Source organism: Notamacropus eugenii, chromosome X (genome assembly GCF_028372415.1).
Source record: "Notamacropus eugenii isolate mMacEug1 chromosome X, mMacEug1.pri_v2, whole genome shotgun sequence".
Classification (NCBI taxonomy): Eukaryota; Metazoa; Chordata; class Mammalia; order Diprotodontia; family Macropodidae; genus Notamacropus; species Notamacropus eugenii.
Genome location: NC_092879.1, coordinates 47,327,365 through 47,347,002, shown reverse-complemented (window position 1 = coordinate 47,347,002; position 19,638 = coordinate 47,327,365). Strand labels below are relative to the sequence as shown.

Here is a 19,638-nt window from a genome sequence, read left to right as displayed (position 1 = left end):
CTCATGGTTGTTGTGTGGCTACGGTTTCATGGTCTTTCGCATTTGGCTCTGGTTTTCAAGCCAGAAGCATGCATTTTTCTACAAGAGCATCGCAACAACACGCTGTAAATATCTCAAGTTAATATTATGTGTCGATATTTGAAAGAAGTACTTTGAATATTTCATTTGTAAAAAATAAAAGTGCAATCGTAACATTGGGCCCTGCTTTATTCTCACAGCGTCCTGTCTCAAATTAGCCTGATCCTATAAAGAAAAAAGGCTTCTCACCAGTGACCAAACAAGCGTCACTACAGCTGAATATAGGTGAAGTCCAGTAAGCGCTTCACTTCCTGTAACAGTTCCTAAGTCAAGCTCCTGTTTGATCATCGTGGCATCTTCAAGCATTTCTTGTTCTTGTCCAAACAAGATGAGAGAAGCAAAAAAAAAAAAAAAGCATCAGGGGACTTGGTGTATGTACAAATTCATTCTGAGGGAGAAGGCAGGAGAATTTACAGTGATGGAGGAACCTAAATCCCTGCTATTTCATTTCCCTAGCTTTGTCCTGCACTTCCAGGTAGAGACTTCAAAGGGCTTCTTGCATCCATCTGCTAAGCTCAGTTTAGAGACCAGATGCTTTTCGGCCACAGCATCTCTCCAAAATTAAGTTACACAGAGATCATGCTCTCTACATCAGCGTAAAAAAGTGCTCATGACACAAAAGGATAAAGGCTAACTCCACAACCTGGACAGTCACCTTGATGTCAATACTGCTGGCCAACTTTTCTATGGCTTAATTTATGTTACAAATTCCAATGAAATCACTTTAATAAGAGGTTTTTTTTTCACTTTAAAATGCACAGCACAACTAAGAAAATATAGTCTGTGAATTTGAGTGGGAAAAAAATCACATCTTTATTTTCACTAACCTCTCTAGTGAATTTACCATTTCCTTCAATTATTTAAAAATATGATACTGAGAAAGGGTCCATAGGCTTTACCAGACTGATGAAGGGGCACATGATGCAAAAAAAATTTAGTAATACCCACTTACCTGAATAAACAGGTAAGAAAGGGTTGTGTTTATCATAACAGTATCTACCAAAAAATTAAAATAAAGAGAGGCTAAATGCTACATTAGAAGCAAAGCTCTATATAAAGGCAGAAAAAGCCTTGAAAAATCTAGCACATGTTTATGGTAAGGACCCTAAAAAGTATAGAAAAATATAGGATGAGCTCTAGTATGTATATATAAAAGCTCTCTGCAATGGAGAAATACTGGAAGCCTAATAAATACAAGGGTAAATAAGGCAAACTCATTCTAGAAATGCTAGGACAAAGATAAAATTACACCAATTTTCAGACATCAAAATGGTTTACTCAGAAAATATCACACAATCATATATTTCTACATAGCAATTAAAAACTGCTAGAAAAAAGAAATCTCCTTCAAGATAACTTCAAAATACAAAAATATCTGAGAAGCCTCCTACAAAGACACATTAGGTCTAGATGTATATAACTATAAACTCAATTATACAAGCCACTGAGAAAACCAGAAAACAATCCTTCAAATATTAGGTTTACACCTAGATCTCACACCATATACCACGATAAGCGCAAAATGGAGAGGCAACCATAATAAAGTTAGGAATGGGATTAATATTTTAATTCCCTCAGAAATCACAAAGTTCATCAAAAATTATTAATTTTCATATCTAAATGAATTGGCATTGTCACCAATAACATAAAGGATCCATCTCCTAAGTTTTCAAAAGTACCATAACATTTTCATTTTCAAGCTGTATTTCTGCCTTTCAAATAATGAAGTACACAAAACAAAAACTCAAATACCATTACCATTGGACTTGGCTGTGCATTCATTCAACAAACATTTCTCAATTCACCCCTCTTCCAACCTTCCATATCCCTTGTCAGGGGTACCACCAGGTTTGTGATCTTGGTGTCATCCTCAAGCCCTCACTCACTCTACAGATCCTATCAGTTCCCCTATGTTGATTCTACTTTCATGCTATTTCTCACATACAAGAGATCCTTTTTCTCTACTCACATGACCAAGGCTCTAGGTCAGGCCCTCAACACCTCATGCCAGTGCTACTGCAATAGCCTCCTAATTGGTCTTCTTGTCTCAAGTCACACCCTACTCCAATCCAGCGTTCATCCAGCTGCCAAAGTGATTTTCCTAAAGCCTAGGTTTGACCATGTCAACTCCTCTTACCCAATAGATTCCAGTGGTTAACTATTGCCTCTGGCAAAACCTGATCCCCTTCTGACCTTTCCAGGCTTCTTGCACAACATTCCCCTCCATACCATAACCTCCACACACACACAATACTCCATAAGTCCCCTCCATGCCTTTGCACAGTTATCTGCCATATCTGGAGCCTTTGCACAGTTATCTGCCATGTCTGGAATGCTTTCCTTTTTCCATTAATGCGTGAATTCCTTGAGGGCAAGGGCTTGTGTATGCAGGGCCTTGTACTGAGTGCTAAGGGATATACAAAGGTTAGACAAGATAAGTTCCCTGTCCTCATGAAATTCACAGAAGTCACAAATACAAAGAGCTGTAAAACTAAATGTTATATGACAGGTGCATGAGAGAGGTCCAAAGCATAACGGAAATCATTATTGACTAGAGGGATCAGAAATGGTATCATGGGAGAAATTACATTTATGTTGCACCAGAAGAGCTGGCTAGAATTAATCCATGTTTGTTGAATGTAAGTACAACTTGCAAAGAAACCAAAGGAAGACATTACAGAGATAAGGAATGCTGAGCAAAGACACTGGGGAAGCAAAGGGCATGGTATGTCTTCAGTCACAAGGGAAACTCAATTTGGTTGGAGCACAGAATATGAATGTAGAGGAAGAATATGAAGGGCAGAAGGGTAGGGTGGTGATGGACTCTGGAGAGCTTCAAATGCCAAGCAAAGGAGTTTCAATTTTCCTTGTCAGACAACTGACAGAAATAAAAAGAGCATCAATAAAACATTTTTAAATAGTGCAGACAGGGAGAAATGAGGGCCACATGAGGGTGGTGGCGGCATAACTACAGAGGAAGGTAAATACTCAAGAGATGCTATGGACATTAGGGCTAAGGGAAGGCCTAGCTAAATGACCAGGTTTAATAAAAAAAAAAAAGGAATCACAAATGAGTTTTTACTTATTTTACTTTTATCTGGCAAAGTTATCTCTATTACTTTCCAACAAACAAAACTTTACTAAAACTCTGGAAGTCCAAAACCAGTAACACTTTCCTCCTCTAGAAAAATACATAGGACTAAGTAGTGCAAAGGTAATTAGTAAACTGAAGACACAAAATGCATGATAGAATATTGAACAATCTTCTAAGTACTATTTTGGCTGTCAGATCTTTTTCTGGAAATATTCTTTAAGAAAACTTTAAGTCTTATATTACACTATCATTCTACTAATAGCATACCCAACATTAAATCAACAAGTACAGAATACCATCTTATATTGGCATAGTGCTCTTCTGAGCCTCTCATTTGAGCCTCAACAATGATCCTGTAAGGTAGAAGCATTATCTTTCATTTTACAAATAAGGAAACTGTGGCCCACAGAACGTTGGTAAGTGACAGAGCCAGGACTAAAATCCAGGTCCTCTGAGTCACCCAGCTACTGCATCATCTTCAAATGAAACAAATGTATGGTCTCTATACCAGCCTTCACACCCTGAGACAGAGGCCAATTGTTGGTCAGGATGTTTTCTCATCTTTTTCTATATAAACATACTGGTCTTAGCGTCAAATAACCAATACAGCTTTGGACTAATGGCATACAACAGAGAAAATGGCTAAATAAAATAATTCAGCATCACCTTCTATTCTCTATATGCTTTACAAGAATGGCAGGTTTAGACAGTGGTGGCCATAAGAGATACATATCACAGCAGTGGACAGAATGAGATTCACTGAACCTGATGTCCTCAAAGTTGGATTTTGTTGCATAACAATGAAGTACATTAAATACATATTTAAACATTAAGGAGTTTTGAAGTTGCTACTCACCTTATTTGCCTTCCATCATCTCTGCCAAAGAAGGTCCTCAGATCTTTCCTTTCATTTACACCCAAAGATGGCAGCATTCGCTCTAAGCCTTATTCACACACCATTGCAAACAGTGTGAGTCCCAACCTGTGACCAAGACAATTATCTAAGTTTACTCTTTACTAACCTTTTCACCTGCCAAAAGTCTTCTCTATTAAGTACAAACTTCAAAGGAAATGAACAGGTATTCATTAAACTATCATGTTCCTCCTGGATTTACCAAGTGGGGATTTTTTTTACCCGGAAAGGCCAACAGCAGAGCACAGTGAAAGCGGCAGAAGACTTAGCTTTGAAGGCTGGTTCTCTGGCTTACAAACTGTGTGACCCTGGCTACAACCCTGCAGTCTGTTTCATCATCCAAAAGAAAAAGAGATAATAACACCTCACCTACGTACAGTAGTTGTGAGGATGAAATGAGATAATATATATGCAAAAGGACTATTAAAACAATCAAAGTAAAAGATGTTCATTTTACCTTGTCTCAGCATTTGACAAGTCTAGTTTAATATTAGCAGTATTTTCAATGGGGCAAAGATATGATGTTTCTACAACAGTAAAAGAAAAAAACTTAACTTCTAGGAAGTAGCAAGTATGTTAGTAACAATAAATAGATGGTTAAAAAAATTTCACAAATAAGATTCTGGCCAAAGAAATGAAAACGAATATATTTGCTTGAGTCCGAGAGTAGCAGAATCTTTTTCAAGGAATTGTTGGATCAGTCTAATAAAATTAAGAAGGCTTTTGGCAATTCTTCATTTAGGTATTTTACCTAATTTCCTAATTTTACTCTTTTCTACTGAATAAAGGGACATTTGTTCAAACAAATGAAGAAATGCAGCTTTTCCATCTCTGAGATGGAGGACATCGTAGCATCCCATTAGATTCCACCTATCCCTCCAACAGAGTTCTCACACAACCCACCAATCAAATGGTTCTTCAGCCTTTACTACAAAAGGTCTGTGATCTCACTGAGGCAAGCACTTGGCCCAAAGGTATAGATCGCAGCCCTATATAGATCTCTCCCTATAAAACCTGCCATGATATAAAACCTCCTTTTCTAAAGTCATACATTCTCCGGTGATAAGTATACTCTTTCATGTGCACAGCTCTCTATTTGAAATGTGTTGTTGCAGCCTACTTACATCCACCATGTACCTCTCAGCATCCTGTAAACAGCCACTTTAATTCTTGAACAGCTGTGTCCATCAAGTCTTATTCTGCCTCTTCAGCTGAGACGCAAAGATGACTGTGGATTCTCAAAAGCAGAAAAGAGCAGCCAAAGAAACCCTGGAAGCTTCTTCCATGCTGGAAAGGCTTTGAGCTTGGCCCTGGAAACTCACTAGGTCTGCTTACTAAGAACACTATAGATAGGCTCATCACCAACGCTGGCCACTTGGGGAAGAATTCTTTGGCCATGTCAACCCATGAAAAAACCCATGAAAGCTACAAATAATTAGAAAATACAATAAAATGTCCTTACTTAAATTAAAAAGACTTTAGTCTTCTGAGGGCAATCTCTGAAGACATCAACATTTTTGGCCCTCCAGACCAATTTCACATGCCAAGGAGCTAAAACCACTGCAAAATGTAAATCTAACTCAGTTTCAGGAATTTACACTTTAAAATGAATTTAGATATTAATTAAACTTTCTATCAATATAGATTGGGCATATAAATAAAATGCTAAGAACACTAATGGAGGTACTTAAAAACAAGTTACTCTTTTCATAACAGGAACTCAGCAGTAACAACAAAAGCACTGAAGAAGCCAGCTGCCCAGGAACATCTTTTTTTTTTTTTTTAATTTAGAGCTTTCGTTAAAAATAAAAGGAGTCTTCATGTTGGTCCAGTAGGGGAGAATGTGGCCCAAAGCAAGGCAACAAAAATTCATATAATCACAAATCCTTTAGTCAAATAGCAACATGGGCATATTTTAACTTCTGTGATTTCTTACCCAAGATTGATTCACAGGCTTAACTGACCAACTTCAGAATAGTGCCCAAGATTATTTTCAGAATGAAACAAAAAAGATGAAATATTACCACATTTAATCAAAAGTGCCAAATTGGCTGAGTATAAAACAGAAAATGCCTGGGCTTAAAAAAGAAAAAGCTAAAATATTAAAAAAAAAAAACGAATCCCAAAAATACTTCACCAAAAAGAACATTTTGACTAAAAGGATTTTTTTATTGTTTAGCAAAAAGAAGACCTTACTGACATTAAAAAAAAATCTATCCACTATGCTTTCAATCATCACACTTGGTTTAAAACCAAACATTTCCTATTTGTATATATAATTGCAAAAGTATCTACAATTTTAATGCAATAGAATTTTTTCTCCCAGTTCTCATTTTAAAATTCCAGATTACATGAAAAAGCCATGGACATTTTAACATCAAGCTAGAAGCTTCCATTACAAGATAATGTTTACATTACAATAATATTTTCAGAAATCAATTTGTTCTTCACTTAATTTTATCTACAATATACAAAATGGTGGGGTTATATACAAGAGGAAACACCTAAAGGCCTATTTAAATTATATGAAATAAATGTGTTTTCATGATGCTTTCATGTAGACATCAGGGTCTTCTCTTCTCCCTAAAGGGAAATAATCACAAAAAAATTTTAGAAATAAACATTTTAAACCATTAAAAATATTTTTTAAAAACCTCTAGTAATATAATTTCCACTTATTCACACCATATGTAGAGATATCTCCCTTCCTTCAAATAAATAATACTTAAATTTAACTCAGTTATAAGTTATGGAATGCAGCTGGAAAGAACAGGTAGCAAATTCATAAATCTGAGTTGTTTACATTTCTATTGTAAAGATTTTTTTTATTATTTGATGGTTAGATATCAGTTTATTTATGCCCCTAGGTTCTTACTGTGAGATATAACATAAAATTCAAAATGTTCATTTGCTTATCAACACTGCTTCAAATCAAGGCCCATCATCTTCATTCCATCACAAAAATGGACAATTACATTCATATGATAATTGTGCTTCCCCCCAAAAATACATTTGCCGCTATTCCCAGTCTTTAGCTATACAATTAAATAATAAAAACAGCCCTGTGCATGGGATATAACAATACACGTCAGTGAAATGATAAAGACTACTTGCTTTAATTTACTCTGCTACAGTAAAGCCTTGTTAATCTGAATTTGTAATCATGTGAACAGGCTGACAATAACCTTTCCATTATCTATAGAAAAAGTAAATGTCAGCCCAATACCCTTCTGAATTATCACAACTTCCAAATTAGTAAGATAGATCTCAATTAATGAGGTTAAATTGTATCGGTCAAAAAACAGCAGAAGAAAAAAAACGTTTAACGATGTGGGCTCATAAATTTAGGAAATGTATCCATTGACTTCACTAACAGCGCCTAGTAAGCTGGGACACTGAAATCAGAGCCTATGAGCATCCACATCTCTCTCAGTATGTGAAGCATCAATGAGGTGATCAATCCAATGTCATTTTTCGGGTAGAATTTCCATTGGGTCAATCAATTCAAATGGTTTCCACGCCAGAATATTAAAAAACCAACTTAACTATATTTACAATACCTTGTACATTTCTAGGTGGAGGTTTCTTTTCTACTGGATACTGTAAAGGTATTACAATGCCTTGATCTGGCTTCTGAAATGCTGAAATGAGATTTTTTATTTTCCGGAATAATCTTTTCTGTACCCCAGGTGCCGTCTGTAAAATAAAGAATCAAGAAGAGGGTTCATCTAGCTCATAATGGTACAAGAGAGTCTACAAAGGAGGCTAAAGTTACTTATAGAGCTCATATTTGCAGTACTTGTTCAAATATTTGAAAACAAAAAGAGAAGAAAACAATATTACTTCGGTTAGCCTAATTTTCCTCCGCAACAACTGCTAATGAGCTGTCATTTCCGTTTTCCCAAAGGTGGTATCAGTTTGCACATGCTCTTTCCTCACATCCCTATCCTTCCTGCATGTTAGCCATTATATAGCCATAACCTCTAAGGATATATGGGCTATTACCCACAATAAATTCACCAATGGAGATGGTGCAGCTAAATACCGAAAAAACACACATCTTATAGGTCATTAATAAAAAGCCAAAGGAATAACACCAAAACAACATACATGTTATATGCCCTGTCGCTCTATGGCATAAATGTTGTAGTATACACTTGGCTTTCATAATCTATCAATCTGCATGGCCTTCATGTTCATGAATAATTTCCTTCTTCCTTGAGAAACTCCTCTATCCACCTTAAATTGCATTCTCCTTGGACACATCACTGAGCCAAAATTCTTTCCATGAAATAAAAATGAAATGATGTGTAAGGTGAGTTTTCTTTCCATGGATAACTACCAAAACAGTGTTCAGAACCTGACATCAGTCCTCATGCGGACATGCCCCCAGCAATTAACTATCAAAGCTTAGGATGTGAACCAAGCTTTACACCAGGAGCTCAAAACTGTCATCTTAATGATATGAATATTATTTCTGTGAACAATGACAAGTTTTACAGCATGCTAAATTAGAGTTACTTCCATTTGGAGTTTTAAAGGTTGCTGGGGTGGGGGAAAGTGGTCAGGTGTCCTTTTTGTTTTCTTAACTTGGGGAGGAGTATAAATTTCTTTCAAAGAAACAAAAAGGTAACAACAGAGCACCGTCACATCAACATGATCATTCCTTATATTAGAAAAAGTGGATTTTTAGGTATCAAGATTAATGTTCTTGTACTTTTATGTTCCAAGTAAATTTCTAACTCTAGGTTGGTCTATAGAGGGGAGACCTTCAATATAAGCAGCTACAGAATTTCTCCTCTAACCCAGCTCAACCTGAACAAAACCCATTCCTGGGCGTTTCTATGGAGTAGAGGATCTCTCCTCCCAAATTATGTGACCATTCTTGCAGGAATGCAACAACGAATGCTTTGACTCCAAACTGTGAAAGTGAGGCCCTTTAAATGGAATACTTTCACCCTTTTGCCTTTCCAAAGCATGACTTGTTTTATCCTGGCAAAACAATAGGCAGGGCAAATAGCAGCATTCCCATTTTACAGCTGAAGGAAGGATAAGGGGCACTGTAGATAAGTGGCAGAGAAAGAACTAAAATGCAGAGGTCTTCGGTTTGCCAGACCAGCTCTTTTCATTCAGTTGTTAGCTCTAACAAAAGCTGGAGTTACCAGCCAAATGACAGACTACCCACACTCTCATCGACATAGAAAGATTTAAGACTACACATGTTCTCAACTGTTCTTGTGGCTTATGTTCCCATTATCAGTAGTACCATCTTCTTCCCTGTGGTTATGCAAGAAAAACAGTTAACTCTTGATTAGCCAAGCTAATCAAGGGGATGTGTACCAAGGATAATCAGAAAATCATTCCTATTTGTAGGACACTTAGAAAATTATTCTCAATCCCTTAGTCAAACACCAGCTAACAATTGAGCAAGACATGCTAAGAAATAGTGAAGATGGTAGGGAGAATAATCCATTCTGAGGTTAAAAATGTACTGGAGCTAATCTACATATGAATACAATCCAGGGGCCTATAGATAGAATTATTTCACTTATTAATGATTTAATATCTTTTCACCAGAGTTCAGCAGATGGGAAATAAATGTACGAGAGCAATGATCAAGCTAATGATGCCAATCTCTGACTGAAAATACTAAGGGCATTTATTTTCTACATTTAATGTGGACCCACATTCTAAAGTCATATTCACCCTTTCAAAAAATCCTACACCAGCCCATATTCCTAACACATTTCTTATGTTCACAAAAATACTGACATTTTTTTCTACCTTAAGGGAAAGCTAAATCACTGCTCCAAAAAAGGAATGCAAATCTTGTACTCAATTTAATAAATTTCAAAAACAGAAGGCATAAGAATTTTCACTAACACTCCCAAATCTTGGTGCTGAGCTAATTAAATGTGATTCATATTTGCATATTCTCCATATAGTCAGATCTCAATTATCCAATGAAAACTTTGGCCCTCAGACTGTCTTCTTCCTTCCTATCTGTACTTCAGGAACACTTCCCTTAGTCAAGTGACATATGCTCTGGGAATGTAAACTAGTTTAACAGCCACAGCAGCCAAAAACTGGGGGGAAATTACTAGGGGAAAAATTCACAACAAGCCTTCCAAAAACCAACACATAGAAGTTTCTCTGGATTACCTGCTATTTGAGGATAATCCTCTGCCACTTCCATTCCATTAGAGCAAATAATTGAAACTGAACTACATTATTTGGTGTTAGAATATGCCAGACTTTCATGTTCAATGGACTTTCCCTCCATTAACATCATGAAAGTACATGACAAGTGCCACTTTGCACATGGTACTATGCTTAAAGAACAAAGGAAAAAGTTGAAAGTAAAATGTTCTTGACCCAGAAGCTTTTTTACACCACACATGCATAATATGCATTATCCGTGCTACAATTACTAATATCATGTACAATGAGTGAAGATTAAATTTTCAAACATCTCTGTAGAGATGATTGTTTAAAATAAGTTCTTACTGGAAATTATACAGCTTTTAGCTTTCTTGATGATAATATCATAACTTTTTTTTAACATACACTAGCATTCATCTTGGTTGTATTTAAAATTCCTCACATTATGTTAAGGCCTAAAGAATTAAAAAGTTCAGGGCGCAGAGCCAAGATGGTGGAGTAGAAGGAAGGACCTGCTCTAGCTCTCCCCCCACAACAAAGCCCATAAAAGACCTGTATAAAATTACTCTAAACAAATTCTAGAGCAGCAGAAGCCACAAAACAACAGGGTAAAAGAGTAAAAGAGATTTCCAGCCCAAGACAGGAAGGCTGCCAGGAAAGGTCTATTGCACTGGGCTCACAGCAGAGCACAGCCTAGCCTTGGTCACACAGTATGGACAGGACTGAAGCAAGCTTCAGGGTCATGGAATCACGGGTAGCAGCTGCGGTTCCCAGATTTCTCAGCCCACAGATGCCAAAACCAGCGTCAAAGGTCAGTGAGAAAGTTCTTTCACCTGGGTGAGAGGGGAGCTGGTGTGGTCCCATCCCTGGCCCCAGGGCAGCAATATGGATGGGTGCATGCTGTCCTGGGGTGGGGGAGAGATGGAGAGAAAATTTTGAATTCAAATTCTTGTGGAAATGAATGTTAAGAAGTGAAAAATAAATAAATTATATATATATATATTTAAAAGAATTAAAAAGTTTCAAATAGATCTCATATTTTAAAATTTTATTAGCTGGGTATAAGTTGTAAGGGTGATTGAGAACTAAATTCATACAAAATCTCAAAAATAATTATTTAAATAGTAAATTTTAGTAAAATGTCTTTACATTCACAGTATTTTTCATTCAATTCTCTCTTCCCCATCCCCACTTCTTCCTTCATATCCCATTCTTCATCATCTGCTAATGGATTTTATCACCAAGGAAGATGGTAATACACATCAAGCAGTGTCATACCTAGAGCCAACACACAAGTGTGGTCAAAATAATAGTAATAAGCTATCTATAAATAAGAATATACAAGTATTAGTATATGCAAATAACTGTTAATAAGCTACTTTTAGAAGCAAGGGGAAATGTTGCGAAGGGTCAGGGGCCCACAAAAGCATTTGTGATAGAAGATTTTTTAGGGGTTGAATATTTTTTGTAACTGCATCAAAAATCACTGGTAATATGAGATACCATGCTTGGGATGTGTTAATGAGTCCTATATACACAGAGTGTCTTTTTATATTCTACCCAACCTTCCAGCTCCATTTCAAGACTTCCCTCTTCCATCAAATTTCATATGGCAAAGAAGGATTGTGTTCTGCATCAGAGGCCCCACATGGATGAAACTGTGGTTCTACCAAATGTTTTACCACACTATTGTTTGAAAGGAGTTGATCTTGTCTACCCAGTGAGATCACGGGCTCTTCCAGGACAGGATACCATACTCTTTTGTCTCACACAACATCAGTATCAACCTGGGCATATAGGAGGCTCTCAGTAAATATTTTCTAATTTATTTTACATTTGATACCTGCTTTGCATTTAGAAATTTATGAATCAAATAAAGAAAACAAAATCTGATATACTTTTTCTCAACTTCATATCCTCCCTCAAAACTGGGTAGGTGAATTTTGAATCAGTACTAAATAATCAGTTAGTGTCTCTGGCAGCTTCTTAATGATATACAAGCATTTTTTAATTTCACTGCTAATATGATGTTATCATACAGCTGTGCTGTGGTAAATTGGTTCTGAAAAATGTGCCATGTAATTCAACTGCTCCTGGGTAAAAATGGCCTAAATTCCATATACATCATTACCTCCCATAGTAAACATAAATAAAAGAAAAAACTCCACACCTCAGCACTCCAAGAACCCGTTTCTGACTGGGACACTCGGTAGGTATAAATGTAACCTTGATACCTGTAAAAGAATAAACATCCATTACTGAAAAAATTCCAACACACATGTGACCTATATTTGAGTTAGCATGAAATCTACACATTTTGCATACTGATATATGAATTTTGTCTTCAAACCAGTGGGTTCTTAGGAAAAGGGGGGCATCACAATCAAATCTGACTCACAGAACATTATGACTAGAGAGGATTTCCAGGATCATCTGGTCTAACCCCCTCATTTTACAAATGAAACAGAGGCACAGATTGTGAAGTGACTCACCCAAGGCCACAAAACCAGTTAATGCTAGATGGAAGACTTAATTCCAGGTCTCTTAACTCTCTTCTACCATATTTCCTTATGTCTATGATGTAAGCCAGATAACAACTACAGCTAGCATTTGTAGAGTGCATTAGGTTTACAAAATGCTTTACGTGTGTTGTGTTATTTACTCCTCACAACAATCCTATGAGGCAGGTGTTATCATTATCCTCATTATACAGATGAAGAAACCAAGACTAAGGGAGGTTAAGTGATTTGACCAGGGTTATGCAACTACTAAGAGCCTGAAGTCATAGCTGAATTCAGCTCTTCTGGCCTCCAAGTGTGACACTGTCACCCTAGCTGCCCCTACACAACTTACAGTATTTTATGTTTTAAAATATAATTTATTAATATATTTTGTTTTTTAATCACCTAGATTTCCTCTCCTCTCTTCCCTCCTTCCAGAAAACCATTCCATATTAAAAAGATTTTTTTAAAAAAAAGAATAAAAATTCAGCAAAACTGATCTATACATCAAAAAGTCCTCATTTTATATGCAGTTATCTATACCCATAAACCCTTCACCTTTGCTAAGAAGTGCAATGAAGTGTCTTTTCATCTCTCTTGGGGGGGGGGGGCAAAGTTCATTCCTGATTTTTATAACACTTTGCAATAATTTCGCAACATTCGTGTTCAACTATTTATACTGTAATTATGTATATTCTTTATTTGATTCCACTTACTTCACTTTGCATTATTTCATATGTCTTCTGTGCTTTTCTAGTTTATTGTACTTTTTTAAAAGGTGTTAGATGGTTGCTTTTAGCTTTCCTCGACACCTCTGAAGAGTTCTTCCTCATGCAAGAATTCCCATCCCTAAGGCTAAGTTGTATCTACTTAAAAGAGTTAAACTAGACAGAGTAAAGCTTAATATGAATTATTTGGAAAATTAATAAAAGTAACGAATTAGAATTTTAATGAAATGTAGTTTCTACTACTTTCAAGTAATTTAGTAGTTTAAACTACAAAATCTTCCTAGATAGAAGTATTTCTCTTAAAATAGATATGGCTCTGAGTAAGTATAATTTATATTAAACATATTAACTGTGAAAATGGGGTGCTGACAAAGTACTTGAAAGCAGTTTGGTCTATTAAGTAAGACTAAGGTTCTCCCTTTACTATTGCTTGCTTGGTATAAGAATCTTCAATACAAATTATTTGAGAGAAATTAATGAGATCTAAATTACAGGGTTATTTATTTCACGACCATTCTGAGCATTCGTCTCTGCCTCAAGTTGTAGCCAATATTTGGTTTTTAGCTGGAACAAACACATTAAATATATGCTGAGTAGGCGGAGCCAAGATGGCAGAGTAGAAAGACACACATACACAGGCTCTCCCCACACAGCCCATAAAATACCTGTAGAGAGGGACTCTCAACAAATTCTGGAGCAGCAGAAGTGGAGAAAAACAGAGTGGAGGATATTTTCAGCCCAGGGTGACCTGAAAGGCCCACGGGAAACATCTGTTGCACCAGACACAGAGCGGAGCCCAGCCCAGCCTGGGCCCCATGGCACAGCTCTGGCAGGAGGACACCTCAGGGGTAGAATCTCCAGTCCCAGTAGCAGCAGGTTCACAGATCCCTCAACCCACAGCCACCAAAGATCAGTGACAGGGTTTTTCAGCTGGCCAGAAAGGGAGAAGGGCCTTCCCATAGTTCTGGCCTTAGGCAGCAGCCACTGAGGCCACATCAGGCAGGCAGCAGTTCCCACAGCAGCCCACATCCAGTGTTGGATCATAAAACCCTGGGGAGCACTGCACAGGGCATTCTTACCTCAGCCCTGTGTAGAGGCCCTGAGGGAACAGATCTTTATCTCACACTGAATGGTAGCCCTGCCCCCACAGCTTAACTGAATCTCAGCCCCCCAGTTCTGGCTTGGCAGAACTGGAGGCCAGGTGGCTGTGGAGAGGAAACTCTACTAAGATTCTGGGCACAAAAATCTCTTCCTGCACCCAGACCAGTACACGCTTGATTGTGCCACCTAGGAGGAACTGAGATTTTAACAGATTCCCAGAGTATACCCTACTCTTGACAAAGGACACAAAAGTCAAGTAACTGGTTGGGAAAATGGCCAAAAAAAGGAAAAAAATAAGACTATAGAAGTTTACTTTCTTGGTGAACAGATATCTCCTCCCATCCTTTCAGATGAGGAAGAACAATGCTTACCATCAGGGAAAGACATAAAAGTCAAGGCTTCTGTATCCCAAACATCTAAAATAAATACTCAGTGGTCTCAGGCCATGGAAGAGCTCAAAAAGGATTTTGAAAATCAAGTAAGAGAGGTGGAGGAAAAATTGGGAAGAAAAATGAGAGAGATGAAAGAAAAGCATAAAAAGCAGATCAACACCTTGCTAAAGGAGACCCAAAAAATGCTGAAGAAAATAACACCTTTAAAAATAGGCTAACCCAATTGGCAAAAGAGGTCCAAAAAGCCAATGAGAAGAAGAACACTTTAAAAAGCACAATTAGCCAAATGGAAAAGGAGGTTCAAAAGCTCACTGAAGAAAATAGTTCTTTCAAAATTAGAATGGAACAGATGGAGGCTAATGACTTTATGAGAAACCAAGAAATCACAAAAAAAACCCAAAAGAATGAAAAAATGGAAGAGAGTGTGAAATATCTCATTAGAAAAACAACTGACCTGGAAAATAGATCCAGGAGAGACAATTTAAAAATTATGGGACTACCTGAAAGCCATGATCAAAAAAAGAGCCTAGACATCATCTTTCATGAAATTATCAAGGAAAACTACCCTGAGATTCTAGAACCAGGGGGCAAAATAAATATTGAAAGAATCTACTGCTCATCTCCTGAAAGAGATCCAAAAAAAGAAACTCTTAGGAACACTGTAGCCAAATTCCAGAGTTCCCAGGTCAAGGAGAAAATATTGCAAGCAGCTAGAAAGAAACAATTCAAGTACCATGGTAATACAATCAGGATAACACAAGATCTAGCAGCTTCTACATTAAGGGATTGAAGGGCATGGAATATTATATTCCAGAAGTCAAAGAAACTAGGACTAAAACCAAGAATCACCCACCCAGCAAAACTGAGTATAACACTTCAGGGGGAAAATGGTCTTTCAATAAAATAGAGGACTTTTAAGCATTCCTGATGAAAAGACCAGAGCTGAAAAGAAAATTTGACTTTCAAACACAAGACTGAAGAGAAGCATGATAAGGTAAACAGCAAAGAGAAGTCATAAGGGATTTACTAAAGTTGAACTGTTTACATTCCTGCAAGGAAAGACAATATTTGTAACTTGAAACTTTTTTCAGTATCTGGTTTGTTGATGGGATTACATACACACACACACACATACACACACACACACACAGAGAGACAGAGAGCACAGGGTGAATTGAATAGGATGGGATCATATCTTTAAAAAATGAAATTAAGGGGTGAGAGAGAAATATATTGGGAGAAGAAAGGGAGAAATGGAATGGGGCAAATTATCTCTCATAAAAGAGGCAACTAAAAGACTTTTCAGTAGAGGGAAAAAGAGGGGAGGTGAGAGAAAAAACATGAAGCTTACTCTCATCACATTCGACTAAAGGAAGGAATAAAATGCACACTCACTTTGGTATGAAAACCTATCTTACAATACAGGAAAGTGGGGGAGAAGGGGTTAAGCAGGGTGGGGGTGATGATGGAAGGGAGGGCAATGGGAAGAGGAAGCAATTAGAAGTCAACACTCTTGGGGAGGGACAGGGTCAAAGGAGAGAGCAGAAGAAATGGGGGGCAGGATAGGATGGAGGGAAATATAGTTAGTCTTACACAACACGACTATTATGGAAGTCATTTGCAAAATTACACAGATATGGCCTATGTTGAATTACTTGCTTTCCCAAAGGGGATGGGTGGGGAGGGAGGGAGGAAGAGAAGTTGGAACTCAAAGTTTTAGGAATAACTGCTGAGTATTGTTCTTGCATACAACTAGGAAACGAGAAATACAGGTAATGGGGTATAGAAAGTTATCTTGCCCTACAGGACAAAAGAGAAGATGGGGATAAGGGAAAGGAGGGATGTTAGAAGGGAGGGCAGATTGGTGATAGGGGTAATTAGAATGCTCAGCGTTTTGGGGTGGAGGGAGGGGAGAAATGGGGAGAAAATTTGGAACCCAAAATTTTGTGGAAATGAATGTTGAAAACTTAAATAAATTTAAATTTTAAAAAAAATGTATGCTGATACAACACAGTGAGTTTATTTAGACACACAAAACCAGAAGATGCTGAACTACTCCATAGACACAAGGTCATGCTCAGGGATTCACTGTTAATATTTATCTCAGTGCCTGCTCTTTCTCATCTCTATTTTTTAAATCCTCTTCAACATGGTTCCTGACCTCAGCACTCAACTGAAACTGCTCTCTAGAAAGTTAATAATGTTCCACTGCCAAATCGAAAGGCCACATCCTCCATTCCTATCATCCCTCTTGACCTCTCTCTAGAGGCAGATACTGCTGTACACTCACTCTCCTCCTACACACTCTTTAGGATCTATTTAGGATCTCTTCCTAACCATCAGGCCTCTCCTTCTCAGTCTCCTTTGCTGGTTGACCACCTATATCATCCCCTGACTGTGGGTTAACAACACTCTCTATACTCATACTCAGTGACCTCATCAGCTCCCAAGGGCTCCATTACCTCTAAGCATATGACTCCCAACTCTACAAAGCCATTCCTGGCCTCTCTCTAGTTCCACACCATCCCCAACTACCTACTGGATATTTTAGGCTCCCTTCTCTAATCCATATTCCACACAACTGCCAAAGTGATATTCCTAAGTCTAGTCATGTCATTTTCCAATTTCGATAAACTCCAATGGTTCCCTATAACCTTCAGAATCAAATATAAACTCCCTTGTTAGGCATTTAGCACTCATCACAATGACCCATGCAATCTTTCCAGCCATATTACACATTACTCCCCCTCCACACATTCAGTTCAGTAATACTGGCTTTCTTGACATCCCTCACACAAAACCCCCTACTTCCTATGCCTCTGCACTGGTTATCTACCATCCCTGGAGGGTTCTGCTATCATCATCTTCCTCTGTCCCCCACCTCTGGTTTCTTTCAGGACTCTGCTCCATACTTTTTGTAGTGGGAAAAAAAGTAGGTGCCCATTGATTTAGGAACAACTAAACAAGTTGTGAGAGAGGGATATAAAAGAATATTACTATGCTGTAAGAAACGAGGAATGTGGTGAATATAGAGAGAAACATGGAAACCCTTACATAAACCAATGCAAAAAAAGGTAAGCGGAACCAGGAAAACAATATACGTAAAAATGTCATTGGAAATAGAACAACAAAAAAAACCTCTCCCTACTTAATTGTATCTTCCAATCAGCTGTCAAAGTGATTTTCTTAAAACACAGGTGTCTCTCCTCAACTCTATAAACTCCAATGGCTTGCTATTGTCCCCAGGTTCAAATACAAGGTTCTCTGCTTGGCAGTTAAAGTTCTTTATAACCTACCTTTCCAGTCTTTCCTTTCCACCTCTTCCACACTCTATGATGCAACTACACTGGCCTATTTGCTGTTTCTTCAGCGCTAGTCTCCACTTCCCTTATCATTTCATGAAACGCCTAGAATGCTGTCCCCTCATCATTTCAGCCTCTTAGTTTCTAAGACCCCCTTGAAATCTCAGCTCAAACTCGACCTGCCTCAGCTTCCTAGCTACTAGTACCTTCCCCTCCAAGACTGCCTGCTATGCAGGCTTTTCATATCCTGTATTAAAATGTAGTTATTATCTAGTATTAGTTATTGAGTTATTTAACTAGCTTGTACCAAGTTATTTACATGTGGTCTCTCTCATTAGCATGTGAGCTCCTTCTTCAAAGGCTAGGCTTGTTTGAACCTTTTGTTTTATCTCCTTCGATTAGCACAGGGCTTGCAAGCCATATAGCAAGTGCTTAATAAATGTTTTTTGCTTAAATGCAAATCTAAATTGGATGCTATAGAATTCAAATAACCAAGTTTGTTCCCTAAGAAGAGATATGAGAAAGCACTTCATCATGTCTATTTTTGCAAAGGTAGAGAGCTATGGATATGGAACACTGCATTGAATATCAGACTTTTTGATGTGTTGGTTAGTTTTGAGAAACTGGTTTTTTTTCCTTTATTTCCATTCTTTATGAGGGGTGGTTCTGGGGGAGGGGGGAAAGAAGGAAGAGATATATACTGGGAAGTATAGTTGATTTTTCAAACAGCAATAAAAATTAATTTTTAAAAAGATTTGGCTCTATCTACTTATGCATGTACATGTTTTCTCCACGTGAGAAATGTAAACTCCTTAAGGGCAAAAACTATTAATGCCTGGCATAAAGCAGGCACTTTAAAAATGCTTGTTGATTGACCAGTGATGACATTTAGACTAAAATCCTATGAATGGGTGAAATTAATTGCTACACATTCATGAATCAATATCCATTGCTATAAACTACTTAGGTGTAGAAATGTTTTTCCATCATTAGCCAAAAGGCTTTTCAGTTCAGAATACATGTGTAGCGTATATGAAGTTAGCTGGCATTTGACATTGGCTAGAGCGCCAACTTAATCACCATTTCTTATTCTAGAAAGTACTTCATTCTTGGTACTGTGCTATATTAAACACAATTTTTTTTTAATTTATCAAGACTGCTACATCCAGACAAATCCTAAAGTCCTCTGCATAATTCTCATTTTGCTCTTAAAAATTTTAAAATGAAATCTTATCAGAAACAAGGAAGGATTTTGATTCCCATTTTTCAGTACTGAAGCTTGAAATTCAAATAAGTAAATTGAGGTCAAGAAACAACTCCATTCCATTTCTCTTAGAGGAAGTGATTAGAGGAAATAATCCTGTATT

At 37.4% G+C, this 19,638-nt stretch overlaps 1 protein-coding gene across 1 annotated transcript in view; it reads right to left on the bottom strand.

The window, feature by feature from the left end:
• Positions 1-6,233: 6,233 nt before the first annotated feature.
• The window catches only part of SH2D1A (SH2 domain containing 1A), a 46,348-nt gene continuing 32,943 nt past the window's right edge, over positions 6,234-19,638 (bottom strand). The window contains exons 2-4 of the mRNA XM_072626496.1: positions 12,418-12,481; positions 7,646-7,781; positions 6,234-6,668 (exon numbers count right to left, since the gene is read on the bottom strand). Coding sequence (XP_072482597.1) covers positions 6,628-6,668; positions 7,646-7,781; positions 12,418-12,481 — 241 coding nt within the window. The 3' untranslated portion in view covers positions 6,234-6,627. The remainder of the gene's footprint in view (positions 6,669-7,645; positions 7,782-12,417; positions 12,482-19,638) is intronic.